Consider the following 16,980-nt stretch of genomic DNA (forward strand, 5'->3'; position numbering starts at 1 on the left):
CCAAATTATGTTATGTTTCTCTCTCCTCCCCGAGGGTGTCCCCTCGCTGAAAACACAGTAGCAGATGTCCCTCCAACAAGGTCTCCAGGCACTGGTGTTGACCGAGTGCCGTGACATCGCATTTAATCCCGTGTTTAATCCCCTTGCCCCTCCCAGCCCCATGTGCTGCACACTAGCAGGTGTAAGGGGATTAACTGCGATGTCATGACAATGAGTGGACACCATTGGCTGGAGGGCCTCCGTTGAGGAGCATTTGCTGCTGCGTTCTTGAGTTGTATCTGACTGTAGTGGAGCAGGAACTCATCAAAGCTACTGCCAGCTGGGATCCTGACAGCAGAGTCCCCTTCTGAGAACTGAGGGCTGCATTTTAACGACCTAAGCCAGACATAGCATGTGAGAGCGGAAACCCAAACTGAACTGGCCACCTGTGATGCCGCCAAGCATGGGTCGCTTTGTTTTATTCATTTTAGTTTTTGTCCATGTCGTCTTCCTTGTGGGGTACAACTACAAGAGCAGTCGCAAAGCAAAACTCTCAATAATGTTTGGGGCATAAATAAAGAATCCTTCATTTTCTCCTGTGTACACTTCCATCAACCTTGGCCATCACTTTTAAAATCGTCCCGGATATTTATGCCATTCACTGTATGAACAGGCCTGTGGTCTCATTTCCTGTCTTTCATATTTTGCTCTTTTCTAGCTTGTAAGAGGTCCATGCTCAGTGAAAGTATCCTCCTTGTCTTTAGGCCATGGTAGTACATCAGTCTAGCCCAACTTCAGTTTGTCTTCAGTGCCCCTCAAATTGTTTGGCCCCTTCAGAAAAAGCCAGTAAGGAACATTTCTTCAAGCTAATCCCAGAGATGTGATGGCAACGTTATTCATGGCTCTGAACTCTATGACCAGGACATTCAGTTTTCATGTTCACATGTTCCTATGACTAAAAAAACTGACTTCTGACCAAAACGTGTTAAGAGGTTAGGTTGGAAATGAAAAGGTCTCTCCTCATATTGGTAGAATTAGGCATTGTGATACTGATGGGGCAAGGATTTATGATTTTAATTTGGCAGTAAAAATTGCTTAAATCAAGCTGAAGTGGCGTTCTGTAGTGAAAACTGGCCTTTTATCTCTATATCCCATCACACGACCATGTAAGTCGAAGTAAAATATGACCTGTCTAATCAAAAAGTGCTGGTTTTATTTTACTACAGTTTACATGCCCTTCAATTGTCTTTTGATGTTAAAAAAGAAGTACAACATAAAGAAGGGTTCTCCTTTTGGCGATTAAAATTCTGCTGTTTTGCAGCTTTCAGTCGTAGGGGGAACTGCTTTGCATGTTCCAAGACGAAAGCACATTTTCAATGCTCCCAATTCCAAACTCTGATATCTTCTAAAGATATTCAGAGTTTATGAATATTAGTACAGTTAGATACAGAAAGCTCTAATGTGCATACAGCCTTATAACAAAGCACCCACAGCCTGCTGGCTTCATTACCGTCTTGAAGTGCGCAGGTGTCATTGAAGGGAAAGGAATTCAAGCTCGCGCTTCTGTCTCAGGTTGCTGGTCTTCTAAGCTGCAGCAGACACTCTTAATTCAAATGTTGGAACTTTCGCTACACGTGTATCCATGTTTGAAAAACTGGAGGCGACACTTAAGCTCTGCCTTAAGGGTATGACACAGTAACATTAATGGGTTAATGCCCATATGTGGGGAATGTAACCAATGGCCATTAAAGCTAACGGACTGGATTCCAAGAGAAGGCAAGCATAGTAGGGGCAGCAGAAAGTTAGGAGTTAGGTGGTTGGTTGAGATTAAGAAGTTGCGAGGATAGGTTGGCTGCAGGTGGCACAGGACAGCGTTTATTAGAGAGATATGGAAGAGGCCTTTGTCTTGCAGTGGCGGCCCGCCGCGGTGGCTCAATGGTTACGGCGCTCGACTGCTGACCCGAAGGACGCGGGTTCGATCCCGGCCGCAGCGGCTGAATTTCGATGAAGGCGAAATTCTAGAGGCCCGTGTGCTGTACAATGTCAGTGCACGTTAAAGAACCCCAGGTGGTCGAAATTTCCGGAGCCCTTCACTACGGCGTCCCTCATAGCCTCAGTTGCTTTGGGACTTTAAACCCCAATAAACCAAACCATCTTGCAGTGGCCGCAGGCAGGCTGATGATGATGATGCGGACTTGGTCATTCTCTGCATTCACATATGGCTGGGAGCCCTCGTGCTACTCCTGGTGCAGTGGTGCAGCAGTTACGCGATGCACCACTGCTTTGGCAAGTGGAACAGTCACCAGTGGGGCTTGTGAGACCCAGGTTGCTACTCCCAAGCAACCTCTCAGGACCGATCGTTAATTTAATGGCCACCTGCCACAATGAGCAGGTTGTGATGACAGCGCGAGGTCATATGACCTAGGTGGACCACCTGTACTCTGACTTGGTAGTTCCTTGCAGCACTACCAAAGCTGCGATGAGTGCAGAGGCAATGTTCTGACGCTGCAGAATGTAGTGCCTATATAAAATGGTCGTGGGGTAGCATGCGGTAAAAAATTAAGTAGCGTGCTTCACAGTGCACTTGTGCCAGATGGCATTTCAAGTTGAGCCTTACCGTATGCTCATGTTATATGCGCTATTTCCGGAGTTTAGCATGCATGGTTCTTGCGTATGCTAAAATATTGTTTCTAAAATGGCATCACTTTTCGAAGCAGGACCTCTCGCATTGAACTGGCATGTTGAGTACTCTCACCGGTCTAATGGGGCACCGGGCTTTTGCTTCATCTTATCTTGCCTTTAACAAAACGTATGAGCAATAAATTTGCTTTATTATTTATATAGAGTGACGATTCTGCCACTTCTATACTCCATCTCACAAGATGTTTGCAGCACTACAAAAGGTAGAGCTCTCTCGTCCAATCAGGATGGCGCGCACTACATTAGTGTGTTCCTACGTGCCTGTCGCCCCGCCAGTTACTGAAAGGTGGCTCCATCTATATGAAAGAAGGCGTACTAGTAGTTATCTTCTTTCTACCTCTAGCAGGTGGTGCTTGACGTCTCTTTATTCTTTCGTTTGTTTGTTTTTGGACAGGCGGACGCCCGTTCCAAAGGGACTGGCCCCGCTTTTTTTTTTTTTTTTGTTGCAACCTGTTCGTATCAGCTCCTCTGTTGTCACGTCACAGTTATTTCCAATGTTCCTGTCCTGTGTGCATAAATTTATTTATTTCAGCGTGGTCACTACACTATTAAGCTGGGTCAAATGCACGTCCGGGGCAGCCGAATATCGATGGTGGCGAAATGCACAAGCCCATGCGCTGCGCTAAAGTCAACGCACAAGTGGTCAAAATTAATCCAGAGCCCTCCACTATGGCGTCTGCCATATCACATGAGAGACGATGTCGTTCTCATTTTCGTTACTCTCACTGCAATAGTACCGAATGGTCCCGACTTTTGCGCGAAGTTAATGGGGCTCATCTCATCGTCCTCATCACAACTCCATTCAGCACTGCTGGTTGTGTCGTGGTCCAGGTTGAAAATAGCCAGTCCTTGGTCAACAACATCGTCGATGATGTGGTCCAGTTTCCTCATCGCATCTTCCTCACTGCACATAATTCTTCCATTTCTCAGCAGTCACTTGCATGATGCCTTGCCGAACCAGAGGCTCCACGGCTTGGAGGTTAAACGTCTTGTTTTGACTGGCCACGAAACCCTGACATCGCTCCAAACAAGCTCTGTCGGGTTCAGTTGGCGAGCGCACAATGAGATGGCCAGCAGCTTCGGCAATGCAGTCCACACGGTATCGGTTCCTACCTGTGTTCACATTGTTGACAAGCTTCATGAGCTCGGCCTTCACCGTGTCACTGCTCCACGCGACACCTTTTCCGGACAGCCAAGTCTGTATGACCTGTTTTGAGGCTACTCATCCGCTGCACTTTATCCTGCTTCACAGAATGACATGGTGCATTGTCCATCACTGCAACACTGCCGGCTTCTTCGGGGACAACATTCGGCCCGCCTTCAAAGTCTGCGTTGTCCACTGGTAAAGCGTTCGCTCGCTCACCTGGGTGAGTTTTGCCGTCTTCTTGATGAGCGCATTCGTACTTGAACTGCCCCAGCTCTCGACGTGAAGCACTTCAAGAAGCCAACTGCGATCACCTGCTTGGGAAAACAGTGCACTGTCGCTGTAGGGCACACAGGCGACACAACTGACTCCGGCGACGCCATGTTGGAAAATGGCGACGCATCACTACCTCGCAGCAGGCCTCCGCAGAGCTGTGTTTGTACGGGCTTTGTCTGTTAATTTCACCAGTGATTGAAGCACTATCTACCATCTAAATCTGCCAGTTCAAACTATGTGTTCATTGCTGTACTTATTGTTTGATTAATAGCCCTACACTGCTCAACTATTTGAGGGGCTATTTTTTGTGTTCCTGCAGCCCTGATTGGACAAGAGAGCTCTGCCTTCCATAGTGCTGCAAACATCTTGTGAGACGAAGTGTAGGCTTAATGATTAGCATCGGTTTGTTGACAGCAATGGTTCCCTTCTAACAACTAGATGGGGCCACTCGGCTGAGCTTATCATTGCATCTCTGTTTGCAAATGTTGAACTAAATAAGCAAATGTGACAAATGGCTTAACGTCCCACAAAATGTTTGCATTTAGCATATGTAAGCATGTATACGCTTATGGTACATAGACAGCTTTGCTTTATAGTTTTTTCCAACCATATCTGTGTATGCTGCTAGCGGAAGACATGCAGATGACGATGCGCAGAGGGACATGTTTAACATATGTTCCTGATTGCATGAGGAGGTCTCTGGCTTCCATGGTGCTGAAAAGAACTCATGAGATGGAGTATAGGTCGCTTCTCTGGTGATTTATCACTCACGCTGGCGACGCTGTTTTCTCCACTGAACGGGACTACACTGTCGTGTTAATGTGGCACAAGGTGCAGTTTAATGAATTTACCTTTTTAAAAAAGTCTGTTTGCTGTTCACGAGAGCATGCTGCCGGGCTACTTATCATTGCATGTTTTGAAAAAGCCTGCGTAAAAACTTGATGAGGGAGAGAAGAAAAAAAAGGAAAGAGAAGACATTTATCATTGTTGGTGAATGTCGCCTCTATCATCAAGGCCTCATCAAATTTGAATCAAGAGCTTAATTTTATGAAAATAATTGTTTGGGTTCGCAAGACATTTGCCCTGTTCAGGTCGAGCCCTCGCTGCGAGACCCTTCATCCACAGGCCCAGGACCTTCAAAACAGTGCATCCACTCCAGTCATGTTTTGTGTAGCTTCAGGCACTGCCTTTGGAATTTAGTGCCGCAAAAAAGTGTGCATGCGCTTTATGCCGGCTGTGATTCAAATCTAGCAGATCCAGATCGTGAGAAAGAAATTAGCTGGAAAGTAAGGCAGAAGCCAACAGCCACAGAAACCAAGGGGCACAGGGGAGTTTTTTTAAATTTATTTATTTAATTTGGGGTGTTGATCAAATTAAAATATTACTGAATATGTTATCGCTTAATGCTAATTGATTATAAAAGCAGAAGAAAAAACAACCACATGCCGCCGGTGGGATCCGAACCCACGACCTCCGAATTATGCGTCCGGTGCTCTACCTCTGAGCTACGGCGACGGCTGTCAAATCTTCTGCTTTCGGGCAGTTTAAATGTGCATAGCAGATACTTCTAGGTAATGAAGGGCCTACTGGTGTCTTTTCAAATGATGGATTATAGAACCAGTATTTCGTGGCAGGATGTTAATGCAAAGCTCTAGATGCGGTGAAAAGGAAAACTGTTAGTGTAAGACAATAAGTGTGAGTGCTAAAATTGAGGGAACAAATCTACTGAGCAGAATTTGGTAGAGTATGTGGCGTGCAGTTTTCTGGCACAGTGACAGAGTGAATAGCAAAAGAATGGAAACGAAGTTGAGTGGGATGCGTTGCTGAGTGAGTTGGTTCATATCTGTTAAATATATATGGGTTGTGTGCGGCACACGCGTACACAAGTAAGGACAAGACGTAGCAGGTGCTCAGCGCTCATCTCATCTTCTATGCGTCTGTTTTGACTGCAACCCACCTATATGCAACCAAGGGAAATGCAGTTGTGGACAGCAGAGAGTCGGACACGGCGACACGGTTAGGAGCCGCATGTTGTGGCTCATGCAGGGAGGTGACAGTTCTAAGAGGATTCTGGTGTGGGCTAGTTGGTTCATGCTTAACAGATTCACAACAGCGCTACGGAACAAGGACAGAAGGAACACGAAAAGCCGCGCCCGTCCTGTGTTTTTCGTGTTCCTTCTGTCCTTGTTCCGTAGCGCTGTTGTGAATCTGTTAAGGTGACAGTTGTCTTGAAGTGAACTTAGCTCGAATGCTGGTGTTGATGGTGAAAAGGTCTCTGGGTAATCTCTTATCTTTTGTCCATAGGACAGCAAGCACTACCATCTATATTTGTCTTATGTACATATTTATCCTCATTGTGCGATAAATGTCACTTTTTCGTCACCGCTTTGAAGTGAGTCATATCCCAGCTGCTTTGCACCGTGCGCCCGCTATGTCTAACAATAGACCGCCACATATGATGGTTTAATTGAGCGTGCGAACATGGCAGCTGCTGGTCTGAAACCCAAGTAGACCAAAGTGCCCTCCGGTCATGCAGGGACCAAGAAGATCCAGTGAGCCCACGTGCCAAGAGTGCCAAGGGGCCTCAGTGGAAACAGTTGCGTGAAACACTGACCGTGGCTGCTCTCAACCAAGCAGCTGGCTTCATTGCAAAGCTGGAAGCCAGCGATTCCCTGAAAATGCGTGACAAGCGCGGCCGCACGTGAGTACTTTTGCATTTCTTCGTTATTCTGGAGCCAAAAACAAAGGCAGCTGACAAAGCCAGTGTGCCTTTCCCCAGCATAGAGCTAGGTGAAAGGTGAGCGAAGTACTTGCTTTCTGCATTTCCCAAGCACTGGCTGGCATTTCTGTGAGGGAACCTACCAAAAACTACGAATTAAGTTCTCTCGAGTGAGCAAATATCTTGCTTATTATTGGTGCTCTAGTTATTCTGAAACGAGAAGAACTTCTTTCATTTTTTTTTTTCCCCCTGTTATGCCTATGCGCAGATGGCATGTACAGGGTTGGTCGAACGGCTGAGCGTCCTTTCCACGGGGCATTTACGACAACCACGGTGTTAAAACTTCCTTGAGGGAGAGCAGTCTCATTCTTGCTCTCATCCTTGCTCCTGAGTGCCCAGCTATACTGCTCAAAAGCAGACCTCATGGCCTGGGAACTTTTGGCCTACCATGTGTTTTGCACATTGCCTTGTGTTCTTTCCGGTCCTACTGTAAAATGTTTCTCTGTCAGAGTAGGGGCTCACGGCTCTATCAGGCTGTTATACAACAGCTTTTACTCTAGTTCTTACAGTCATTCATACCATTATGGCAAGGTAATTGATTGAGTTGATGGTATGGTTAGCAATTTATACATGGTGGATCTTGTTGCCAAAACCTGCTTGTACAGAGCAAAAGCTTGAGATGTGCGAAGTGCTCTCAGGCCGTCTATGCCTTCATAGCGTAAATTTTTTGCTTTTGCCCCCATTCTGTCCTAAACACAGACCTTATTGTAGTTCACTCTTGGACAGTTAAGGATAAGTGTTGTGAATTTGTGGGAATCCTGGCTTTCCGCCGTCGCCTTTGCGCGGCTCTGCCGGCCTCCCGCGTTGTTGCTCCTCTTTCCCTTGCTCCCGCCTCAGGCGGTGGAGAGGCGGCTGGGTGACTAATTTTTTTTTTTTTTTATTTGATACCTCAAAGGCCCCTGGTATGGGGCATTACATGAGGGATGGGCATGACAGTTATACAATAATGGTCTTGATGGCGTTCTTAAAATGGATGGCGTTGATGTGATGCACGGCGTCCTGTGGTAGATCATTCCAGTCCCGGGATGACGTGACGAAAAAAGATCGAGAATGAGCGGTAGTTCTTGCGGTGGGGGCGTAGACGGCCTTATGGTGGTTAATACTGCTTGAGAGGCGATAAGCGGGTGATATGACTGATTCTCCTAAAGATGAATGATAAAACATATGAAAGAGGCACAATCGAGAAATTTTTCGTCGCGTTTCAAGGCTGGGTAAGTTAGCTTTAGTTTTTAAGGCAGACACACTAGTGTAGTACGAATAGTCAGAATAAATGAAACGGATAGCTCGATTTTGTATTTTTTCTAAGGTTAAAGAGAGGTTAGACTGGTGAGGATCCCATGTCACTGTCATTTAGCCGCAGCTCCGCCCCGGCTCCCCAAGGGCCTTTGCCATTGGCGCCTTTTGGCGGGAATCCGGGACCTGCTCTGGGCGGCCGCGCACCGCGCGACCGTCCGAGCGGGGCCCAGAGAGAGACCCCTCCGAGACAGCGTAAGGTGCGTACGTTACTGTTTGTCCCTGCCGGCCTTTGCCGCTCGGACCAGTGCATATACTCGAGCTCGCCCGCACGTGTCCTCTGACCTGCAGCGGCTCGAGCCTGTCCAGCGGGGTCCAGCGACCTCCGACAGGCGTACCTTGCGTTGATTGCCCACTCTCTCTCGCAATTGGCCCAACGGTCGACACGAGAGAGAGATCACAGCACTGCCGCGGGGACATTCTCCTGCAGCTGCGTGCTAGCGGCGCGCATTGCTCGAGTCGCTTCGTGCGCGCAGCGGAGCCTTGCTCCTCGCGCGCCCCCGGGACGGGGTGACGATTGAGTGTGTGTGTACTGCTGAAGGACGACGTGAATAAACGTCTCCTTTGTGAACTTGGAGGCCTATTTCTTTGCGGCGAATCGCTCTCCTCCCAGCGGAGGCTGAGTGCACTGCATCGGTGTCCCAGTGTGTGTGTGTGGTGACGGCTGATCGGGGGCCCTTGGCTCGCGCGAAGCTCGAACCCGCGGTGGGTGGTGGCCTGTGTCCACTTCGAAACCCACAAATTGGACTTGTTGGTTACCGATCATATTTAAAACAGCGCAAGGACGGGACACAGCGCTCGTGGTGTCTCCTTACTCTGTCCCGTCCTTGCTCTGTTTCAAATGTGATCAGTTAAGGATGCTTCGATGAAAATACAGCATTTTTGTTCTAGTGAAGGTCGCAAAAGTGACAAGAATGAAGTGAATTTGTTTATTGAATGTTGTGGCAGCATGAGGAGAGGTCATGACCTAAATGTAGACTGACACTGGTGTCCCAGTTATGTTCTGATAGGACTCTTCTGTGCGCCTGCTGCTCTCCGTGTTTGACAATCTCCCATGCAGTGGTAGTTTCCATAGCACACAAAGGGCAGAAACACCATGTTTGACATCCCTGTGTGTTGGCTGAAGCGTTTGCAACATATGAGTACTCAGTTTATGTAAATAAGGGCGTTATTAATGCAGGACCATTATATGGCTCTGTCGTGTCAGCAAAAATTGCAAAAATGCCCAGGTACTCCATGATGATGTCAGTGCATGTTGAAGAACCCCAGGTAGCTGAAATTAATCAGAGCGCTCCACTTTGTTGTCTCTCGGCCTAGTGCAGCTTTGAGATGTTCAAGTGCATACGCGCATGCACATGCTATTTACGCGTGCTGTGTACGTGTACGCCCACTGTTTTATTTCTGTATAGGTCATTCCACACCAAACATCCCAGGCGTAGCACGCGACCATCTCAGATTTATTAAAAAAAACATTAATGGAAACTTTTCGCAATGTGTGTAATCCAAGTTTTAAAATATTGTTACGGGGAAATACTATTTACATTTATTTACAAGCGGTAGGTGAATGGTTCCTAGCGGCGAGCAGCAGGAAGCACCAACACAAACAGGTAGCACCATCAACCTCCTCTTCTTCGTTCGACCCTTTCACGCAGGAGGCCACTTCGACTTCCTCTTCGTCGTAGCATGACCCCCGGCGGCAAGAGCGCCGTCCCGGCGTTAAGCCGGTTATAGAGGAGTGGCGTGGTAGGGCTTGAGGCGCATATCATGAACAATGTCGATGGGTGGTGTACATGATGAGGATGCAGGTGTATGAAGAGCAACTTCATACGTGACATCGGCGACCTGATGCACAACACGATAAGGACCATGGTAGGGGGACAAAAGTTTCTCAGAGACACCGACGCGACGGGAAGGGGACCACAGAAGAACAAGCGACCCTGGTTCGTAGGTGACATGGCGATGGCGATTTCCGTACAATGACTTCTATGTTTGTTGGGATGCTTGGAGCAGAATTCGGGCGATTTGTCGAGCGTCTCCAGCTTGAGCAATTGCGTCCCGGGCGTAGGTGGTGACAGGACGGTCAGCGGATGGCACGAGTGTGTCCAATGGCAGGACGGCGTGTCTGCCGTATAAGAGATAGAACGGAGAATAACCAGTTGTGTCATGCCTGGAGGTGTTCTAAGCGAACTCACATAGGGCAAGGCAAGATCCCAGTCTTTGTGGTCGGGGGAGACGTACATAGATAACATGTCTGTTAATGTTCGGTTCAAACGCTCGGTTAACCCGTTTGTCTGTGGGTGGTATGCTGTGGCAATCTTATGCTTGGTAGAACACAAACGCAGGATGTCGCCAACAACTCTGGACAGGAAATAGCGTCCGCGGTCTGTGAGTAATTGACGAGGGGCACCATGTTGTAGAGTAAGACTGTGCAAAAGAAAGTCAGTGACATTGGTCACACAGCTCGTAGGCAATGCACGGGTGATCGCATACCGCATGGCATAGTCTGTGGCTACTGTGACCCACCTATTTCCGGAGTCCGAGGTCGGGAATGGTCCAAGGAGGTCGAGCCCTACACGGTGGAACGGCTCCACAGGCACGTCTATAGGATGCAGAAGACCAGGAGGTGGTGCCGAAGGCTTCTTCCTGCGCTGACAGAGGTCACAAGTGGTGACATAATGCCGGACTGTACGGTATAATCCAGGCCAAAAGAAACGGCGCCGTATCCGGTCGTAAGTTCGTGCCACACCAAGGTGGCCAGCTGCAGGCAGGTCATGGAGTTCTGCAGTTATAGAAGACTGCAGCTGCTGGGGAATGACTAGGAGGAGGGAAGGCCCGTCAGGACAGAAGTTGCGCGATAGAGGATGCATTTCTAGTGACGAAGAGCTGCAGGGAGCGCTTCAAGCTTCCAGAGCTGAGGCCCTCAGTGATGGTTTGCAAATATGGGTCTTTGCGCTGCTCCTCGGCGATGTTGTGTAGATCGGAAATGCCAAACAGGGAAGGGATATCGTCAGTGTCACTGAGAGCAGGTGGCTCGACAGGGTACCGAGAAAGGCAATCAGCGTTTTGATGTAGACGTCCAGATTTGTACACGACAGTGTACGAATATTCCTGAATGCGTAGCGCCCAGCGGCCAAGATGCCCAGAAGGGTCTTTCAGCAAGGACAGCCAGCAGAGGGCGTAGTGGTCTGTGACAACAGAAAAAAACACGACCGAACAAGTATGGCCGGAATTTAGCTACAGCCCAAACCAGGGCAAGGCATTCACGTTCTGTAATGGGGTAATTTCGCTCGGCAGGTGAAAGCAAGCGGCTAGCATACGCAACCACGTGGTGTGGGCTCCGGGAGCGTTGAGCCAGCACGGCTCCGATCCTGTAGCCACAGGCGTCCGTGCAGAGTTCAGTAGGGGCCACGGGATCAAAATGTGCCAGAATCAGGGATGATGTGAACAGGCAGACAAGCGGCGTGGAAAACGAATTTTGTTGATCAGTGCCCCAGGTAAAGTCTGTGTCCGTCTTCAGGAGGTCAGTGAGGGGACGAGCGATAAGGGCAAACTCTAGAATAAAACGGCGAAAGTAGGAACACAGCACAAGAAAACTGTGCACGTCTTTCTGGGAATTTGAGCGAGATAATTGTTGCACCGCTGCAATTTTAGCTGGATCAGGACATACATCGGATGCGTCCCAGAATGGTGAGTTGCCGGTGGCCGAATTGGCATTTGGACGAGTTGAGCTGGAGCCCAGCCGTACGAAAGACAGTCAGGATACTCCTGAGACGTTCAAGGTGCGAGGCAAATGTGGGCGAGAAGACAACAACATCGTCAAGGTAGCACAAACACGTAGTCCACTTAAATCCGTGAAGGAGTGAGTCCATCATCCGTTCAAAAGTAGCTGGTGCATTACAAAGTCCGAACGGCATCACTTTGAACTGGTATAAACCGTCAGTTGTGACGAAAGCTCTCTTTTCGCGGTCTTGCTCGTCAACGGCGATTTGCCAATAACCGGTACGAAGATCAATGGAAGAAAAGTACAGTGGACTCTCGTTAAACGGAACCTCAAGGGACCGGGAAAATATGTTCCGTTTATCAGGAGTTTCGTTTAGAGAGAGAATAGGTTCAGCATTGCGCAATCCGCTTCCGCGTGATCCCTACGCGGCTGGCGCGCGCGCGCGCAGTTGGCAGTCTCAGCGGATCTCAATTTGCGAAATCTAGGTAATAAGGAGAACGGTACACTATGAGAACAAACTTTATTAGAGAAAAATAAGCAGTGAATTTTTTTTCCAGTAGTACTAGTACTGAAATTTAAAAAAAAATGTCAAAAGAGTGGGAATTACCACTTATTGGCTAGTGAAAAAGGATTTTATATTTGCTTGTTTGAGCTCTCGCAGCCGTTTTTTGTTAATGGCATCACCCATACTTGACAGGCTGTGCAGAAACACTTCCGAACCTTCTTCTCGTTGGAAGAAACTCTTCAGCATTTGGACTGCCGATTCCGCCTGCGCAGGTGTCACCACAGGATCAGAGTCAGCGGTCTCGTTTTCAAGCTCTTCCTCCTCGTCTTCACTTTCATCAGGGGGGCAGACATCAGCTATAATGCTGTGCACGGTATTTTCTGGGCACGTTGCCACATCGCTGTCGATCTGGACATATTCATCAAGTTGAATGCCCATCGCAGCACAATTCTCTAGTAGCAAATCTTCCTCGGCTGCGTCGTGAACATCATCAGGCTCACTCTGTGTGCTGGGTTTTTCTGTGGTTGCGGCAAACCCCGCATGCCTGAAGCAGCTGGCAATGGTGGTTGCACTAACCTGCCGCCAAGCATCATCCAGGAGGTAAACGGCACGCAGTACATCTACCTTGTACTCTTTCCCCTGGTCCATGCATAAGAGCATCCTCCTAAGAAGATTTTTGCGGAAGCGCGACTTGAGCGCTTGAATCACACCCTGATCCATAGGCTGCAGCAGTGCTGTGGTGTTCGCTGGCAGGAATTCCAGCTGTATGGACTTCAAACCTGGCACAGTTCCGCGTCCAGGGCAGTTATCCACCAGGAACAAAACTTTCCGCTTGTTGCGAGAGAAGCGCGCATCCTCGCGATAAATCCACTCACTAAAAATGGCTTGCGTCATCCACGCCTTGCCATTGGCCTGGTATGAAACGGGCAAGGTTGCGACGTTTTTGAAGCAACGAGGATGCTTCGATTTGCCGATCACTAGCGGCTTCAACTTATCGCTGCCCGTCATGTTGGCACCGATAAGGACGGTCAGCCTGTCCTTGCTCAGTTTCCCTCCGGTGCATTTCTCTCCTCTAAATGATAGCGATTTTGAGGGGAGCAACTTGTAAAAGAGTGCAGTCTCATCTACGTTGTAGATGTTCTCTGGATCGTATTCCTCCAGAATCTTGGGCAGCCGTCTTTCTCGCCAGTCTCCGCATGCCGTCGCGTCAGCAGCGGCAGCTTCCCCTGAAACAGCACGAAACACCAGTCCATTGCGCTCTTTAAACCGGGTCAGCCACCCCTCGCTGCACGAGAAACCCTCGATGCCGAGGTGAAGAACAAATTCTTCCGCTTTTGCACGAATTAGTGGCCCGCTGATTGGGATGTTTTCACTGCGGGCTCTGCGCAGCCAAAGCACCAGGCATTTCTCCAAGTCTTCGTGGTCAACCGCTCGCAGTCGTTTTCTTTGCGGACCAAAGCGTGACGTCTCGAACGCCTCCCGCAGCTTGTCCTTGTCCTGAAGAATTCTTGTTAGGCTGCTTTTGGGGACGGCGTACTTCGTCGCTAGCGCCGTTTTCGTGAAGCGACCACTCTCGAAGTCGTCGATGATCTCCATTTTCCTTTCCAACGCAAGTGCATTGTGCGGTCGTTTTTGCGCTGCCATCGGACCGAACAAAAGCTCTAGGGCTTAGGCCTAACTGAACACAACCGCCATGAACGCGAGCGAGCGATGCGGAGGGCAGTGTACGAGCAAACCGGAAACCGCCGGAGACGGAAACCGGAGAGGTGACGCGGGGAGGAGGAGGATTGGATTGGATTGGATTGGACTTGGGGCTTATCCCTTTGTAACGGGCGGACATTACACGAACGTCCTAGCCAACTTTGTGACGCTACGGCGAAGACTGTCCCGCCGTGTTATCACCACCACCTAACGCTTCAGTCCACTCCAATTTTCAAGGCGGCGCTTTGTTGTTTCGACCGCCCTGGCCTTGGTAATGGCTTCCTGGTTGTTCATTTCACTGCCGGTTGCCCTGTGTCAAAACCTAGCGCCTGCGGAAGGGTACATCCACTCGGTTGGCAGGGGTGGAGCGATCGACATGACAGCACCACATGCTCGATCGTCTCCTCTTCCTGTCCACACATCGTGCACAAGAAGACCGCATTGTCCTGGCCGGAAATCCGGGCTTGCCACTTCTTAGTGCGCAGCACTCCCGCCCGAGCCTCGAAGAGTAGGGCACTGCCAAGGGAGTTGTCGTAGAAGCGCTCCTGCGCAATCTCTCGTTTGTGCGCAGAATACAATCCGAGAGCTGGCTTGGCTTCTGCATTGGTCTGCCACAGCGCTGTCTCCGTCGCCACTACACGTTGCCGCACCTTCCCTTTTCTCCAGCAGGTGCCCTCGGTGTCGGTGATCGTAGGTAGTGGCACACCGTATTTGCTCCCCAACGCTCGTACCCTCCTCTTCCAGCGCGTGCACATACCAGAGTACAGCAGACACCGCTGTACTTTATGGGCCCAGCGTTCTTCCCCAAGCGTCCACGAGCGCATCTCGAAATTGGGCTTCGCCGTCGCCTCCCGTGCCTCGAAGGTGGACCACCCCACGTCTCCCTGCACGGCCTCGTTTGGGGACGTACGGTGGGCACCCAGAGCCCGCCGTCCCACCTCTCTCTGTCGTCGCTCCAGAAATTCACGGGTCCCCGATGAGACACATAGCACCGCGTTCGCATAAGTCAGTCCCAGCACCATCACCGCCTTCCAAATGGTGCGCAGTATTTCCAGTCTGTTGAATGACCATAGCGCCTTGGCTCTCAGGACACATTGGTTCCGAAGCGCCTTCGCGCGGAGGCCACTCTCATACAGCTCCAGGTATGCCCGCTGTGTCGTGAGCTCTATTCCAAGGTATCTGTAGGAATGCGCCCACGGTAGCTCACGTCCCTGTAGCAACAGCTTCGGCTCCACGCCCGTCGGGGCACGGGACCAGCACAGCACTGCGCTCTTCCGTGCACTGAATTGGAGACCCAGCTGCCCTGCATGTGCGGTGCAGATATCCAGCAGCTTCTGGAGGCCTGGTTCCGAGCCCGCCACCAGCACGATGTCGTCAGCGTACAACAGGCCTGGGAGGACCTGTCGCACCACCCATCGCTCATGTAGGTTAGGTAGAAACCTGCACCACACCGCTCCAGTTCACCTTCCAGGTCGCTCAGCAGCAGCATGAACAGCAGAGGGGAGAGTGGGCATCCTTGACGAAGGCCCCGCTGTACCTCAATCGGACGAGACCGGAGGCCCTGCCACTCCACAACAACTTTAGTGTCTGTGTAGAGTGCGCGCAGCCGGGAGACTACCTCTTCGGGCAGTCCTTTGAGACGTAGCCTATTCCAAAGGATCCCGTGGTCCACGCAGTCATAGGCCTTTTCCACATCCAAGAAGGCCGCCCACAACTCTCTACCCTGACCTGCCGTGAGCTCTATGCACTGGGTCAGGATGAACAGGTTGTCCTCCAACCGCCGTCCCTGGCGAAAGCCCTGCTGCAACTCGCCCAGCACCTTTTCTCGCTCCGCCCATGCTTGAATCCGTCTGCGCAGGACTTGAGCGAACAGCCTGTATAAAACAGGATTCACCGTGATCGGTCTATAGGCCGCATACAGTGGTGGTCCAGCTGCTCCATTTGCTCCATTTTGATACATTTGCATTTTGCTGCACCAGTCTGCTCCAAAAGTGGCAAATTGATCAATATTGCGCCTTAGCTGCTCCAAAAAGAAGACACGGTCGCAGGAAAGCAACTATATTTAGAGCCATTCAGGATTTCGGTCGACAACCTACTAAAACGTTTTCGTAGTTGGCAACCAAGGGCGTTGGTGGGCTGCCTTGTGGTAGAATTTAGCAGCCAGTTATTATGGAGGAAGGAAAGAACTCGGGAGAGGCTGTTACTTCACATTTTTTGAAGCCGGCTCCTGTAGGGAAAAAAGCTGAGCAGGGAGCGTCCGGTGAAGCCTAGTCATAAAGACCATCGCCGGCCCCATTGAAGCGCGTGCATTTCAGACCTTCATGCAGTAAAGGTGTTGCGGGAGTTGACCTTGATGTAACGAACTGGCTACGCCCTCTATCTGTTAGTGCTGAGCCACTCAAAATTTGTTAGAACCACGCTAAAGTTCCGTGACGATAAAGCACGAACTGACATGAGAGGAACGCCGATCGCATCGAGCCGCTGCAGTTGGCGCATCTCCGGCTCTTTCTCTTTTGGAACGTCATACCACGTGGCGTTACAACTGTTCATGCTCAAAAGCAGCGAAAGATGATAGGGCATAGCAAAGACCCGAGCGGTGCGCGACCATCACTGCCGCGTAGTTGCTCGCATGATTCCGGTGCCGATAACTTTGGCGTGTCAGGAGCGGGGACGGCAGAGATAGCCGGCGACGCAAGATGAGGAGTCTGTTTCCTGGGGCTACAGCGAGGGAGCAGCGGGGAAGAACCTCCGCGGTTGGTCTACGGCAGCGGCACGGCCGCATGCGTTCCTCTCCAGCTCGGTCGCGGTGCCCCCGCCTTGCGCGGGTCGCAGCGGAGGTGGCGGCAGCTGCTGCTGCAGTCACACTATCAGCGTGATCGCAA

The 16,980-nt window shown here is 50.2% G+C and overlaps 1 protein-coding gene and 1 non-coding gene across 2 annotated transcripts in view; one reads left to right on the forward strand and one right to left on the reverse strand.

The window, feature by feature from the left end:
• LOC149340014 (NF-kappa-B inhibitor zeta-like) overlaps window positions 1-16,980 on the forward strand; it is a 50,507-nt gene that overhangs the window by 7,063 nt on the left and 26,464 nt on the right. The window contains exon 3 of the mRNA XM_089548756.1: window positions 6,636-6,800. Coding sequence (XP_089404882.1) covers window positions 6,636-6,800 — 165 coding nt within the window. The remainder of the gene's footprint in view (window positions 1-6,635; window positions 6,801-16,980) is intronic.
• Window positions 5,543-5,614, reverse strand: TRNAM-CAU (transfer RNA methionine (anticodon CAU)). Its single transcript has one exon. It is a non-coding gene; the product is annotated as a tRNA-Met (tRNA).

This window comes from Amblyomma mixtum, chromosome 6, assembly GCF_055824585.1.
Source record: "Amblyomma mixtum isolate Tamu chromosome 6, ASM5582458v1, whole genome shotgun sequence".
NCBI classification, from domain to species: domain Eukaryota; kingdom Metazoa; phylum Arthropoda; class Arachnida; order Ixodida; family Ixodidae; genus Amblyomma; species Amblyomma mixtum.